This window comes from Pezoporus wallicus, unplaced genomic scaffold (genome assembly GCF_028554395.1).
Source record: "Pezoporus wallicus isolate ANWC-B61680 ecotype Strahan unplaced genomic scaffold, APGP_CSIRO_Pwel_v1 contig_8000, whole genome shotgun sequence".
In the NCBI taxonomy this organism is placed as follows: Eukaryota; Metazoa; Chordata; class Aves; order Psittaciformes; family Psittacidae; genus Pezoporus; species Pezoporus wallicus.
In genome coordinates, this window is record NW_026635009.1 from 490,356 (window position 1) to 504,321 (window position 13,966).

A 13,966-nucleotide genomic window follows, 5' to 3' on the forward strand; every position below is an offset into this window, starting at 1 on the left:
GTTGAACGGTTTGTGCTGGAGATGCACATATTTTTATACACCTAACATTTGTGTACCGAAGGGGCTTGCTTCAAACAAAGAGACTTTGTTCTGTGAATACCAGCTGTACCCAGAGGAGTGCTGATGGCCAGGTGGAATCTTGCGTTACCTGAGAAATACAGGTATTTTGAAATGAATCTTTCAAAGAGAGTATCCGCTATAACTGTTTACTTCTGTCCATAAGTGATGGGAGAGGCAGAGCTGGCAGTCCTGGGGTTGTGCGGCCCGGCCCGTTGGTGCCAGTCCCCGCTGACCCCTTCCCTGCAGCGTGCGTTAACCGCTGCCACCGCGATAGCTTTTCCGCGACCAGCGGGAGGAGCAGACTCGCTCTTCAAGGAAAACCTGGCGGCTGTGGGGTTGTCTGAAAGTTCGGTTTTGTGGCTGCTGGGGGAGGATAACGGCGCGGGTTAGCGGGTGACTGCGGCTGTGCCCAAAGCGATGCCATGCAACCGCTTTGGGATGATCCCGCAGCCGCTTGGCGCGGGGGCGTTCTGCCTCGCTACGCAGCGGGAGCCGCTGGGCTGTGACACGTCCGGGCACGCTTCCTGCCGGCGCCTCTGACCCCGCCTCAGGCGGCCGCCCCTGCGGGCCCGCACAGGCCCCGGCCCCGGTCCCTGGGCGCTCCTCGGGCGGTGCCGCCGTTTCCCAGCGCCCCGCGCGGCGACGCCGGGCCCGGCGCGGCCCTCGGGAGGAAACGCGGAGGCGCCTCCGGGCGCGGGCGCTCCCCGCCATGCCGCTGCTGGTTAACGGGCAGCGGGTCGACCTGGCGCGGCCCACGGCGGAGATGATCCGCGCTTACCCGCACCTCGAGGTGAGAATGCGGCGCGGGGGCGAGCGGCGGGGCCCGGGAGCAGACCCGCCGCCTCAGCAGGGCGAGACGGGTGTTGGAGCGGGGCGGACCCGGGCTGGGGTGTCCGCGCTGAGGTATCGGGCACCGCCGCGTTCCCCGCGCGCTGGCAGCGGAGGGGCACGGGGTGACTGGGACGAGCGGAGCCGATGTCCCTGAGGAAGGCCCGCGGTACCGGCCTGAGGAGGGTCTCGGCGGGAGGGCGGGCGGGCTGCGGGTGCCTCGGCTCCCGCGGGCTGTCCCTTTCTGCGCGGAATGACGAACACCGTGGTAAAAGACTCTTGGGAAGGTATTAACCTCCCTTCCAGAACATAAGCGTTGTAATCCTGTCGGTGAGCCCGGAACTGCCGAGCAGAGCTGGTTGACAGGATGTCTCTGGTCCAAAGATGTCTTCAGAGAAAACGATTTTTTTTCAGAAAACCAGTGGAAATGTAATAAAATTGTGAGGTGTTTTTTGGGCCCCGGGATGGAAACGCGCTCCCTGCCCTGTCACAGCACTGGTGTAGTCACAGCCCAGGAATTTGGGCTTCCCTGCACTAGGGTACCGAATCGGTGTTTGATCGAGTACTAAATAAATACACTGGGTTGTGGCAGTAGAAGACAGAAACTTTTTAATTTCAGAAGTTTCCTGATCAAGCTTCCAAGCTCAGTTCTGGTGCTGTCTGATGCATCTTTGCCAAGGCCTCTCGCTTTTTAGTTGTGCTGCCATTTTATCATCTTAAGGAAAAGGGTTTTGTGTGTGTATGGAATGCTGGGATTTAACAATTAACTGGATCAGTGGCAGGTAGGCAAAAGATTCTCCAAATTCAGAGTACTCCATAACACAAAATACGTATATTTCTCTCTGACCCGGATGCCTTTGCTTTTCAGAGGTGGTGTTTCTGTCAAGTAATGGATACACCTGAGAGTTCAGCCACTGTAGTCTCTGTTATCATTTATCTTTAGGAAAAGGCAAAACTTCTGAGAAGTCAGCCTGCCCAAATTGTGGAGCCCAAAGGTCTTCTCTATGTCCAGCAGAGAGAGTTTGCAGTGACGACCCCTAAAGATGGTGTGTAGGAATGTAAAGGTTTTTTTCTTCTATTGCAGCAGTGATTGTGAGAGCGCAGTTCTTATGATGTTTCTCTCCTTTAAAATAGGTTCAGTTTCCATTCTTGGTTCAGATGATGCAACTACCTGCCATATAGTTGTGCTCCGACACACAGGTACTTTTAAAGGATGTTGAGAATAAAACCTGTACCCCTGAAGTAATGAATTAGCATCGGTTTATGCTACATTAATAAAATAAGCTACAATTACCTCTATATAAACTTGAATCTCAAAAAAGTCACTTGGTGACTGAATAACTTAACTTGTCTAAAGAATTGGTGTGTTTGCTGTCAGAGGTTCCATGTTCTGGTTGCTCATTGAGTGGATCCTAAGCTTGATCTGCTCCCATGGCCAGGGGCAGTTGCAGACTGTGGTGGCTGTGTTCAGCAGTTTGCCCTGCAGGGTTTGATAACAACAGGGCCAGAACTTGTGGAAGGATCCTGGCAATGTGCCTGGGTTTCTGACATCAGAGCCATGCCCAGGTCCTGGTCCAGAGGGCACCTGTGTGCTTCATATGAGCTCTGGTGGGTTTATGGTGGGGCACACAGAGAGGTTATTGCCTCAGTCAGCCCACGTCTTCTGCTGGAGGCCGCTGTGCTGCGTGGTAGCAGTGTGCTGGTGGATGTAGCTCTTGCACTACTACGGTAGTGTAAACTGCTACTGACCTCAATTATGGTAACATAACAGCCTCCAGCAGTGATGCTGATGTCTTCTCTTGTCTTCCTCAGGCAGTGGAGCCACCTGCTTGACGCACTGTGATGGGTCAGACACAGAAGCTGAGGTGTCCCTGATCATGAGTTCAGTAAAATCTTTCTCTGACACCGCAGGATGTGGAAGGTCAGCTCCGCTCTTACTTCTTGTGCATTGGTTTTCACAAAGGTTACTGCAGTTTGTAAGGTGGGGAGTTTTTATGTGATCATATGGGGTTCAGACACAGCAGTTGTGCAGGAAATAGCTCTTGATTGGGAACCATGTGTGAACTGAAAGCGGTTTCCTAACTGATGATTTTTAGGGTATTTTTAGCAGTGGTTTCTGTCCCGAGTAGTGTCTCTGTAAAATGTCATTGTGAGGATTTGTGTTTACTGGTTCCCAGTCAACTTTGGTTTTAGATATGTGAAATTTTCCAAAAACTGCTTTTGGTTTTATATTTTTCCTTCCAGGCTGATGGTCTTGTAAATGCATGTGGAAATTAAAAAAAAAAAAAAATGGGGGGACAGGACAGTGGGGGGCAAAAAAGCTCTGAAACAGAATTTAGCAAACCAGGTCCTTTCTGGATGTGAAGGGTTTTGCCCCTGTAGTTTTCTAAGAATCAATTGGCTCAGAAGATACGGTCTCAGAAAACCTCATGATTTTTCAGGACTTGTCTTTACATAGACACTGCTCAGAGCGAACCCTGCTGTATGGTCCAGAGTAGTTGTGAGGAGGTCATGGGGGAAAACTCTTCCTGTTTAACGAACCTTTTCTTGGGAACTGGAAGGTGGTTACCACATTCAGTCCAAACCAGAGGTTCTGACCATGGGAGATACCTCGGGGCTGGAGAGGATTGCATGTGTGTAATGCCTCTTGATCTGTGCTGTTGCCTGGGTGATCCCTGAAGTGTCGAGAGTGAGTTACTGTAACATGCTCTGGAATGCAGACCAGCTTGGTCCATGGGACCTGTAACCAGGGAGGCTTCTCTGATGATTGCTTTGCAGTTTGTGGGGGGGATTAATTTGTAAAGCTGTTCACTTTGGGATGTCTTTTTAATTGCTGTTTCCTGTTATTCCATCTCTGTTAGGCTGGAAGTGCACCTAGTTGGAGGTTTCAATGATGATAGGCAGTTATCACAAAAACTTACTAATCAGCTTCTTAGTAAGTTCACGTTTTTTCCACTCTCATGTCCAAAAAAAAACCAGTTCTGATTGGATTTGGGTAAAGCTTGTTTGTAATCTGAGCTCCCTCACTGAATTGAAAGAGACCTGGGTTTGTTTTGAAGGGTGTTTTCTTTACCTGAGAACTTGCTGTGGAGAGGGGATGGGGTTGAAGCCTCGCCTGTGACAGGTGTGTGGGGTGGAGGCTCTAAACTTGCCTTTTCTTCCTGATTTATATTCTGGCCTCTAGAACTGGGGCCAGTTCAGCTGGGCTTGACCCCAGCTCTGCGGCCGATACGCTGCATGATCTTGCTCAAGTGTTGTCACTGTCTAAATCTATACATGTAGTGACTTCATCAAGTTACCATTCATTAATGTGATGAGGGAAAATTAAGTATTGTTTGGAATTGTATGCTGAAAGATGCTGTGTCTGTTTATAAAACCTCTAGTCCAGAGAAGTGACTGTGGTGCTTTACAAACAAATGGGAAAAGTAAAGCACCTCGAGCTTCCCTGGAGATGCTCTGGCCTCTGCTGAGCACTTCTTGAGCATGGAGGGGGCTTGGCTGGGCTGGGGCAGATGTCAGGAGTGGAGGGAGGTGGCCAAGGGGGTAAACAAGGAGGAAAACCAAACTGGGAAAAGCCCTGGGAAGCACCCCCATGGCCATTGCACCATTGATTCCTGGTACCTGTGTTACATGGTGTGTGAGGGTTCTGTAAAGAATGAAGTATTTTGATTAATATATTTCTTTCAACCTAATGATTTTCATGCAGTTTGAAACAATAACACTATATTGCTGTTACAGCTTTGAAAGAGAGTTGTTTGTTACTTTTTCCTAGTGTGTGGGATGATGAAAAGCAAAATTAATTCATAGCTAATGAAAGACTGGGTTTGTGCACTATATATGTAACACGTGAGGCAAATGCATTTAAATGCAAGCTGTTAAATGACTAGTGAACTAAAGCAGAGCTGCTGTGATGCCAGAGCTAAACCAGTGTCAGTAAAAGGAGGAGGTGGCACAACACTTCTAGCATGTTCTTGCCATTACAAGTGGCTGCTCTCTGTAAATACTGTTACACTTAGTAGCTGTGGCTTTAATTTCATAGTTTGCAGCAAGTCTGCCAGATGCTCTTTGCTCTGTTGCCTTATCTAGGGCCAGGGCATTAGGGATCTGCCACCATCCCGCAGTGCGAAGCACTGGCAATGCCCCTCGTCTATGTACAGCACCTGCTTTGCCTCCAGTCAGTCTTACCCATTGCTGCTGTCGTTGTTGCTGTAGGAGCATTCGATCTCCAGCCAGATGATGTTCATCTAGTGACTTTCTGTGTAACAGGTAAGAAAATGGTTCTGTGGGGTTTGAAGTGTCTTTTGCCACTGAAATAGAAGTGCAGGGGTCTTTCCACCCGTGGCTTTTTCATCTGTCCTGTAAGAAAGAGCAGCACGAGCTCTCCATGGCAACTTATAATTTCAAGGTTTATTGCTGGTGGTGTGTGTGGTGATGTCACATAGATGATGCAGCAAAAGTTCTTTGCTTACAAAGTGCCTGTGCTTATTGCCAGTTTATTTCACCACCTTTGTCCTGTTGAAAGAGGCTGTGTACTGGTGGGTGTCTTAAGGAGCAGCTGAGAATGATCCTTATAGACCTCTGGTTTCCTTCCTGCCCGTCCATATGGATTCATAAACTCATCCAGTCAGTTCATAGTGTGCAATGTCATGTAAAGGAAGAAGTTCTTCTCTTCCTGTTGCGTTCAGGTCCCATGCTTATCACTGTTACAGCTTAGCACTCTTGGTGATGTACAGCTTTGAAACTTGGCATTGTGGCAGTTTTGCACTGTGGGTTTTTCCCTGTAAATTCCCTGTGAAGGAAGTGGAGCAGCTGTTGACTGGAACTGGCCATGCTCTTTGGAGATAAGGAGTTCTTTGGGTCCCAAGTGTGGTAGTGCTGACCTGAACCACCTTCTCCATAGTTCTTTTGGCAACATCATGTTCTCAGCGTTCATCAGTGTTCTTTGGTAACACACAATTAAATGAATGCTGCTTAGAAAAATAATCCAAAGCCCAGTGAGTCTGACAGCTGGGTTTTTTTCTTACAGAGCTAAATGACAGAGAAGAAGAGGATATTCACTTTCCAATAATTTATGGAATAGGTGAGTTAAGTTAGAATTCAATTGTGTTTTTGTAACTAGATTGCTTTTCACATTCCAATAGTAAATGGACAGCTGCTAATGACTGGTTAAAACCTGTTCTAAAAGTTAAGTGCCGCTGCAGGAGGTGTAGGTACAGGTAGAAGTTTTCTTCTGGTGCCCAGGGAGGTGGGTGCACACATGGAAGTGGCTGTGCATGTGTACAAGCAGATTTTACTTCATTTAACTGTACTAGGGATTTTCTCAGTATGAAGCTACTGCACCGCTTTTGGGATTGGAAGTCCACCTTCTTTTCATTGTTCATTCTGTGCTTTTTCTGATTAGTTTCAGTATCTCTGAAAATGTCCTTCTGGAACAGTGAAATGCTGCCAATGTAAAGAAAGTAGAAATAAGCTCTTGTAGGGTCAGGGGTCTGTGGCACTGAGAAATACCGAACAGTATTTGGTGGGTTCTAAAGTTCCAGCTATGCAGTTGCGCTGGGGACGTGGCCATTTGAAACAAGTTCTGTAAGAATTAGTTGTTTCTGCATTTAAACTCTTATTTCCTACCAGCTGTGAATGTCAAAACAGCAGAGATTTTCCCTGCAACCTTCCCAGAAAAAGGGCCAGATGAGGATTTGCGTTCAGCCCACATATTAACAGGAGCAACGGTGAGTAAAAATAACAGGGAGGGAGGTTTTTGCTGGGAGACCAGTTGGGGCAGTGAAATGTCAAAGAACTGAGGAAAAAAAATGCTTTAGTGATGTTCTGTCACTAAAGGAGAAGGATAGAAGGGCAGAGGCAAAGGACCAGACCACTTCAGCAAGGGGGTGCCTTGTGCAGTATAGCTCCCATGTGCTGTGATGCCCAGGGGGTAACTTACATAAAGAGATTTCAGGCCACAGGCGTAATCCCATCCTGCTCCTGCTGCGGATGGTTTGTTGCTAGAGTTCCATGTGGCGTTTGTCAGAAGAACCAGTTAATCCTGGTGCAGTAGGATAGAGTGGGGCTGAGCTGGTACGTGCAGCATCCAAGACAGAAGCAGTAGCTTAAGGCCCTCAAGATGAAGTGCACACATTGGCTCTTGCTGGCGTGTAGGCCTTTGTCTGACTCAAGCTTCCTGTGTTGTTACAGCTGACAAACATCTACGATGCAAAGATGGAACAACTGCACATCGGGCCTTATTTCTGGAGGCCGTTCCCACATGTGGATTTCTGGTTGCAACAAGATGATGAACAGATTTTACAGGTATCTGACACTGTCTTGTTTTTTCTCCTTCTAGCTGAGCAGAGAGAGGGGTAGGGTCTGTCAAAACTTGTCCCACGGTGCTGCTGGGAAGGGGGGTACTGTCTTACTAAAAGGCAGAATAACTGAGAACTTTGTGCTCAATATCAAGCAGCTTTCGCTCCCGTCTTGTCTTTCAGAATCTTTCCACTTCGCCCCTGGCTGAGCCGCCCCACTTTGTCTCCCACATTAGATCTACACTAACATTTCTAAAAGAACACCCCTTTCCATCTCGCTCCCTGTTTCCTGACAGGAAACCTCGCATCTATAAAAAAAACGAAGAAGGGTTATGGGAACAGGTTTGTTCTGACAAGATCTAACCTGGAACCAAAAACCACGACTGCTTTAGGGAAGCACAGTCGTGCCAGCAGAGCTGTGTGTTGCAGAGCTGCTGGTCACCAACACCAGTGTCTTGCACTTTTCAAAATAAAGTATTTTGCCAGAAGGAACTTGCTTTTTCTGCGTTACTTACATAAGAGACAGTGCTGCTTTGGAAAAAGAACTGGCCTTGGTTTATTGCTCCAATGAAGTAATTCGATGGGCACAGAGAGAGAGGTAGCAGTGCTGAGAAGGTAAGGAGGTCTGTTGTTACACTGGTAAGTACTGCAGATGATGATTTTCCGCCCTAAGTGATGGCAAGCAGCACATATTTAACACTGATCTGTAGGGAAGTGGCCTGCAGCAGTAACTTGATGCAAGAGTAATAATTTGAAGAATCTTTATTGAAACATTCAGATAGTATCTAAAGAATGAAGCTTATTCCAACAAAACTACTGGTTTAACACTTCCAAATATAAAAACATTAAAAATTAATCTTGGTGGGGATAACTTTATCCCCAGCAAATTACTCTTATTAACATACTTCATTGCACCAAAGAAACCCATGAGGAAGACCAGGCAACTTAACTGTGTTTGCACTTCAGAGAAACGGCATGCTGATTTACATAAATAACCCCAACAGCAAAATCACCCTTGTTCATGGCACCCAGTGCCAGATCAGAAACAGAACAATGCAACACCCCCAGATTTCACTGATTATCAATCAGAGACAGTCCTACTATTGCTACAGCCATCATGGTGTGCATGTACCTGCCAGGGGGAAGAGAAACAGCCAACCAAAACACCAGTGAGGCAAAGTACAGTCCTTGTATCCAGTTCTACTGGGATGGGGTCGTTTTCTTCAGATTCAGATTCCTTGGGGAAAGGAAGCTTTTACAAAGATCTCCTTCCACATGAGGCTCTGACAGTTTGCAGCGAAGAGATTAAGGTAATTGGGGGGGGGGGGGGAAGACAGTACAGCTTAACTTTAGGTTTATCCAAAGCTTTGCTTTTTCATTAAGTAGTCCAGACACTATGAAGTTGTGCTGTAGTGTAAGTAACCTATAGAATTTGATTCTGTACAATTCCTACCATAGGTAAGTTGCTGTTATTCAAAAAATAAGTGTTGAACTATCACAAATGTATTGGGTTTTCAAGCTTTACTACAACTATCTTTAAAAATACACAACAGGAAGAACTCCAGTTACACTACAGAAATGTGTTCAGTAGTATTTGGTTTACAAAGGCCGTGCAAAGGAAAATAATGGTGTGTTGGTGATTCTTTCTGGGGCGGAAGCGAGGTTTCAGCATGCAGAGGCACTAGTTCTTTCTAAAAGGCTTAAAACTCGTTAACAGAGTCTCCACTTACCTTGGGCCAAGCTGGAGGAGGTGGCTGGTGGCAATGTCCTGCTCCATGCCTACCTCAGCCAGCCCTGCGCTCACCGTACCACAGCCCTTTGGCAACCTTGGTTACAGGGGAAAAACAGCAGCAAAAGGAGCGAGTGTGACTGCAGCGGGTGTTCTGCAGGAGCTAAACTGGATTTTAGATATTAAAAAGGTGAACAATTGGCAGTTGATTCTTTTTTAACATGTATTAACATCAAATAAGATCATTTTGTAATTATTGAGTGCAGCTGTATTCTTAATCATGTGCATGGCTGACTGGTTTGTTAGTAGCTATTATCATGCTTAGATTCCTACAGGAAAAGGAACTGCCAACTGGTTTTACAAATGGTTATGAGCACTGAATAAACTTCACTAGTACTTTGGTGACACGGACATATAGAGGATTAAAGCAACTGTAACACATGTACAATAAGACAAACCTCTGTCCCATGGGGGAAGTTATATTTGTGCAAAATCCCAGTTAATAAGTTACAGTAGCTACTACTGTATGAGTGTGTGGCACTGTTCACATCTTCAATGCATCATTAATGCCCTGCCTCCTGGGCACGGGCGTCCTCTGCAAGGTCCAAAATCCACAGTCGGGATTTTATCTTTGACTTCCTTGTTTCTCTGCCTCCGTGCAGTCACGTGGCAGTTGGGCACTCTGAGTGGCCTCAGTGTCTGTTGTTGCCTTTGCCACCTCCTTCTGCTCCTCCAGTTTTTGTGTATCCAGAGGTCCTTGCTCTTGGTTAGGGGACAGAGCTGAGGCTCTCTGGTCCGTCTTCTCCAGGTCATCACAGTGGCTGACAGAGCTGGTCTCACTGAGTGCATCAGAACTTCTGAGAGACCTTTTAAAGACTTTCTGACCTGTAAAGTGTTTGAAGAATACAGCACTGATGGAGGGAGCAAATGCAGAGTGTGGTTCACACAAGTTCAGTTTCAAAGAAAGCACCTGAATTTGACAACCGCAAAGAAACTGATTGATTGGTTTTGGATGCAAACTTGTACCCTGAACATCAGCTGCAGTCACAGCCTGGTACTCGAGGGGCTGCTTTATCTTGTCTACACAGAGGCTGTTGAGATTCAACTAAAAACCGAGCTGCCTATACAAAGTCCTTTTAGGGTAAAACCTTGCACTGGAAATCACAGGCTAGAGCCAAACCAGCTGAAAAGGTGAGTTAAAATGATGGGTTTCCCACCACTCATATCTACGTTAATTCTAATACAACTGTGCAGAAAGTGCCACAAATTAAACAGATCTCTGCCTTAGAGTTACTTTGTCCACAAACCATTTAGGTAGTAAAAGAATTGCAGTTGCTCAAATACATGATTATACATTATGCTTTTATCTCAAATAAAACTTTTGGCTTGTTTACCCACTCATTTTTAAAACTCTAGAACCTCATAATAGTCCAGAGGAAGATTCTCCAGAGTCCATGGGCAAGTTGTCAGTTACTGGGATAACAGCATCTTGCAGTCCCAGGAAGAATTCTGAGGGAGAACACAGACTGGGGTGCTGCTGCATGCCATGCTTATATTCAAGTTTTAAAGACTGACTTAAAAGCATCAGAAGAGGAGCTCCAGCTCCAGATATTACAAAAGATGGAAAATCATGTGGGCCTTCCTGTGCAGGATGTTTTAGCAAGTTTTAGAAGTAAAACTAAGACATGGAAACTTACCAGGGAGTCTTTGCTTTGTGAGGCTGGAAGTAGGAGTTGGTGGTGGAGTAGTGCCTGTTCCTTGGGCTTTTGATATGTACATAGATTCCGTGGATTCCAGAGAGCCTCCAGGTTAAAAACAAAAAATACCAAGTTAAATATAGCACAAACCAGACCAGTTTTGTGTTCCGCTGCATGGACAAGGTATGCACCAATCTTATTTTTAATGCACATTTCTGAAACTGTACGTGCCAGGCTGAGGTGAACCTGCCACTGGCTGTTAATCCATCTCCCAGTATGCAAACTGGGGACACGCAAAGATGAATAAAATGTCTCCTACACTCCCTGCACAACACTGCTACATCCAGTTGTCCTCCCTCCCTCCCTCCTCCACTGGACACCTGAGGTGTCCCAGCTGTTGGGCAGTGTGCATGGAAGGGCAAAGTATTCCCAAGGAAACCTTGCTGTTCTCCACCATAATCTCCCCACTGGTGCATCAAGACTCAGATAGCGAGCTCCCAGTACAGCAGGAAGACTTAAGTCAGAGACATCCAGACAGCTGGGCTGTTTTTCTGGGGCCAACAGACACTTGGCCAAATTCAGACTCTGCCACAGTTTTTACAGTGCAAATTTATGCTTTTAGAAAAGTACTGCATTAGTACATCACTCTGCAAGTTGTAAAAGGTACAGACAGTTCCATTCACAACAGCAGACATGAATTACAAATATATGAGTAAAATAATAGTCTTTTACATTGTAACACTCCATTCATTGTTGTCTTCCCCAAAGCCAGGTCCATGCTAATCCTCAGCTAGTTCTCACCCATCCTTGTCAGGCATCATATTCCTCAGTCTGCAAACCAGTGCTTCAGTGTGGCCACAGCCACAGAAGGAGGATATCAGAGACAGGATACCTCTGAGCAGGATATCAGAGACATCAAGTTCCAGTAGCACTGTGAAACACGAGTGCTGCTTTGCAACCACCCTGAGGATACACTAGTATATACACGGGGAAGCCACGCTGCCAGCTTACATATTTACATACCAAACATCAAACTGCTGCAGTGCATGTAGCCAGAAGTCACAGAAATGATTCCTATATTAATAAATCCCAAGGTCTAATACAGCTTTTTTAAATGTGACTCAACATGCAAGAACAACAAGTAAACTGCACAGTAAGGATCAAAGATTGACTTATTCACAGAAACAGTGAAGAGCACGTTCTGCATCTTGAGGGCGAGTTATGTCGTGATCAAATCAGCCCAAGAAAGTGTGTTGCAATTTCAGTATAAGATTGGAAACAGTTCTAATGACAACATAACATGGCTACAGATGCACCAAGTCCTACCTGCTGTTAAATTAAATGTTCTTCCCTTTGGTGAGGCTTGGAATGGAGAAAACCAGTTCAGCACAGAGCCTACTACAGGTATCTGTCGTAGCAGTCCCTGCAAAGCACACAATCACTGGCTGGTGAGCACACAACCCATGTTGTGACAAGTTACTTCAAGTTACTGGATAACTAATGTTTATGCCCTTACCTCTTCCAGGAGTCGTTCTTCATTTGCTTTCTGAAGCTGAAGTTGTGCTTCCTGTATCCCTTTTCTAACAACTTCAGTCATGTTTTCCAACAGCTAATAAAAACCAGAAATTATATTTAAAAATATATTATTAAGGCTTGAAGTTGTCTTTTTAGTTCAGGTTTTGATTATGCAGACACAGTAGTCAGATATTATTCCAATTTAAGAAAGTATCTGACAATCACTATTCATTCTGACTGCAAATTAAAGAATGTAGAGGCTGACTGCACGATTTTTAAAAGCCACACTCAGAGAACAGGATGTCGATTTGGACAGGACTGGAAAGTAGTTTTCTTTTACTTGGAAATGAGCCTGTGACCCAAATTCTTCAAATATCTGCTCACCACATAAGCATTCATCAGATGCTGAATCTGACAGATTTTTCGGTTTAAAGAGCAGGGTTTGGCTTCCAGAAGTACCCAGGACTTAAACCACCCCCACAGTTAAGTCTGACCAGGTATGTGTCAGTCTAGGTTTAGCTTTAGTTTTCAAGTTTAACTGGTAGCTCAGGACTGCCAGTCTGATCCCAGCATCAGTGACATTTCACACCACACAGGACAGGCAGTTCAGTGGGTGAACTGTAGGGGCAATAAATGAACAAACTCAAGTAGTCAAAAAAAAGTCACAGTTTTGTCTTGTGCCAGACAAAGACCAATTTCCATAACCTGATATGGGGTTTAATATTGCACAGTGCAATATTAAAGGCATAAGGTCAGCTGACAGGCACTTCCTCCAAAATGCTAAAAACCTGGGTTACTGTTAGCTAATAAAACCAAAGGAAAATGAGGAAGCTGCTCCTTTTCCATGGGGAAGAGGCAAGCCAGAACTGACCACCACAGCAACTGAACACCCCACAGTACTGACTGCAGAAGGGAGTGCAACGGGACTACAGTTAGGGTACAGAGAACCACCACTGGGTTTTCTGGTCCAGTCAAGATGTTTGCCTTGAGTTTTAGTTCTGCCTTTTAACGTACTTACCTGAGTGTCCTCAGGGCTTGCTGATAATGAAGTTTTTTTCCTAAAAGCTGCCCTCTTGCACCAAACACCAGTTTTCTAAATGATACATCAGCCTCAAAGATTGGTTTTGCTTCTGTTTTGGATCAAATAGTGTGAGCTTCTTTCAGAACCACAGATTTAGTGTAGCTGGTTACAAGGACTGCACCTTCCCTAGTTCTCCACTATTTGCTCCACCTTAAAAGCTTCAGGATCAGAGTGGCCCATGTCCCAGCATTTGATTCCTAATCTCTCAACTACTACAATTAAAAACCAGAAGATGCTCTACAGGCAGAGCATCCTTCCTCTCACCCACAAAGCAACATAGGAGTCAAGGGCGGGCAGAGATGTCTCCAGAAAACAGCACCAGAAAAAGTTTCATTGCCAAAATCAATATATTCCCATGGGCAGAAATAGACAAAGGGTTTCTGAAGTTCTATTTATTTTTAGGTGAAGAAATAAATGCCCAACACTAAAGGAATGAAAGGATAGACGTTCATTTGTAATGCAAGTCATTTAGGAATTCTACTTCCTAAAACATACGGAGAACTCTCACCAGGTAAATGCTTTTATGAAATGCTTTAGTTGTATCATCAGCTTTATTACTTCAACAGGTAATTTGTAATTTCCATTTTTAAGCTACCAATTTAATTTTTTTTCCACGCATTTTAGGGCACAGTCTCACCTTAAAGCTGGTACAGAAACAATCTTGATCCCACTGCATTTAGCTGTGATGAGAAAACACCAGCTCCAATCAACCCCCCCCATCCCTTTTTTGGTTTTCTGCCAATTTAAACTGGAGTGATAA

The 13,966-nt window shown here is 45.5% G+C and overlaps 2 protein-coding genes across 4 annotated transcripts in view; one reads left to right on the plus strand and one right to left on the minus strand.

The window, feature by feature from the left end:
* Window positions 1-679: 679 nt before the first annotated feature.
* On the plus strand, window positions 680-7,632 carry NTAN1 (N-terminal asparagine amidase). 2 transcript variants are annotated; one of them, XM_057406516.1, is made up of 10 exons: window positions 680-850; window positions 1,832-1,934; window positions 2,023-2,088; window positions 2,701-2,809; window positions 3,750-3,823; window positions 5,101-5,154; window positions 5,915-5,968; window positions 6,517-6,614; window positions 7,078-7,191; window positions 7,368-7,632. In XM_057406516.1, the coding sequence occupies exons 1-10, from the start codon at window positions 770-772 to the stop codon at window positions 7,545-7,547; spliced, it is 933 nt and encodes a 310-aa protein (XP_057262499.1). In that variant the 5' UTR covers window positions 680-769; the 3' UTR covers window positions 7,548-7,632. The 2 variants fall into 2 exon arrangements, with proteins under 2 accessions (XP_057262499.1, XP_057262592.1); XM_057406609.1 differs by lacking the exons at window positions 1,832-1,934; window positions 2,023-2,088 and having other exon boundaries at window positions 714-850.
* A 299-nt stretch (window positions 7,633-7,931) lies between these two features.
* PDXDC1 (pyridoxal dependent decarboxylase domain containing 1) overlaps window positions 7,932-13,966 on the minus strand; it is a 103,718-nt gene continuing 97,683 nt past the window's right edge. For both annotated transcript variants that reach the window (XM_057407096.1, XM_057407027.1), the window contains exons 20-23: window positions 12,127-12,219; window positions 11,937-12,033; window positions 10,611-10,715; window positions 7,932-9,798 (exon numbers count right to left, since the gene is read on the minus strand). In XM_057407096.1, coding sequence (XP_057263079.1) covers window positions 9,539-9,798; window positions 10,611-10,715; window positions 11,937-12,033; window positions 12,127-12,219 — 555 coding nt within the window. In that variant the 3' untranslated portion in view covers window positions 7,932-9,538. The remainder of the gene's footprint in view (window positions 9,799-10,610; window positions 10,716-11,936; window positions 12,034-12,126; window positions 12,220-13,966) is intronic.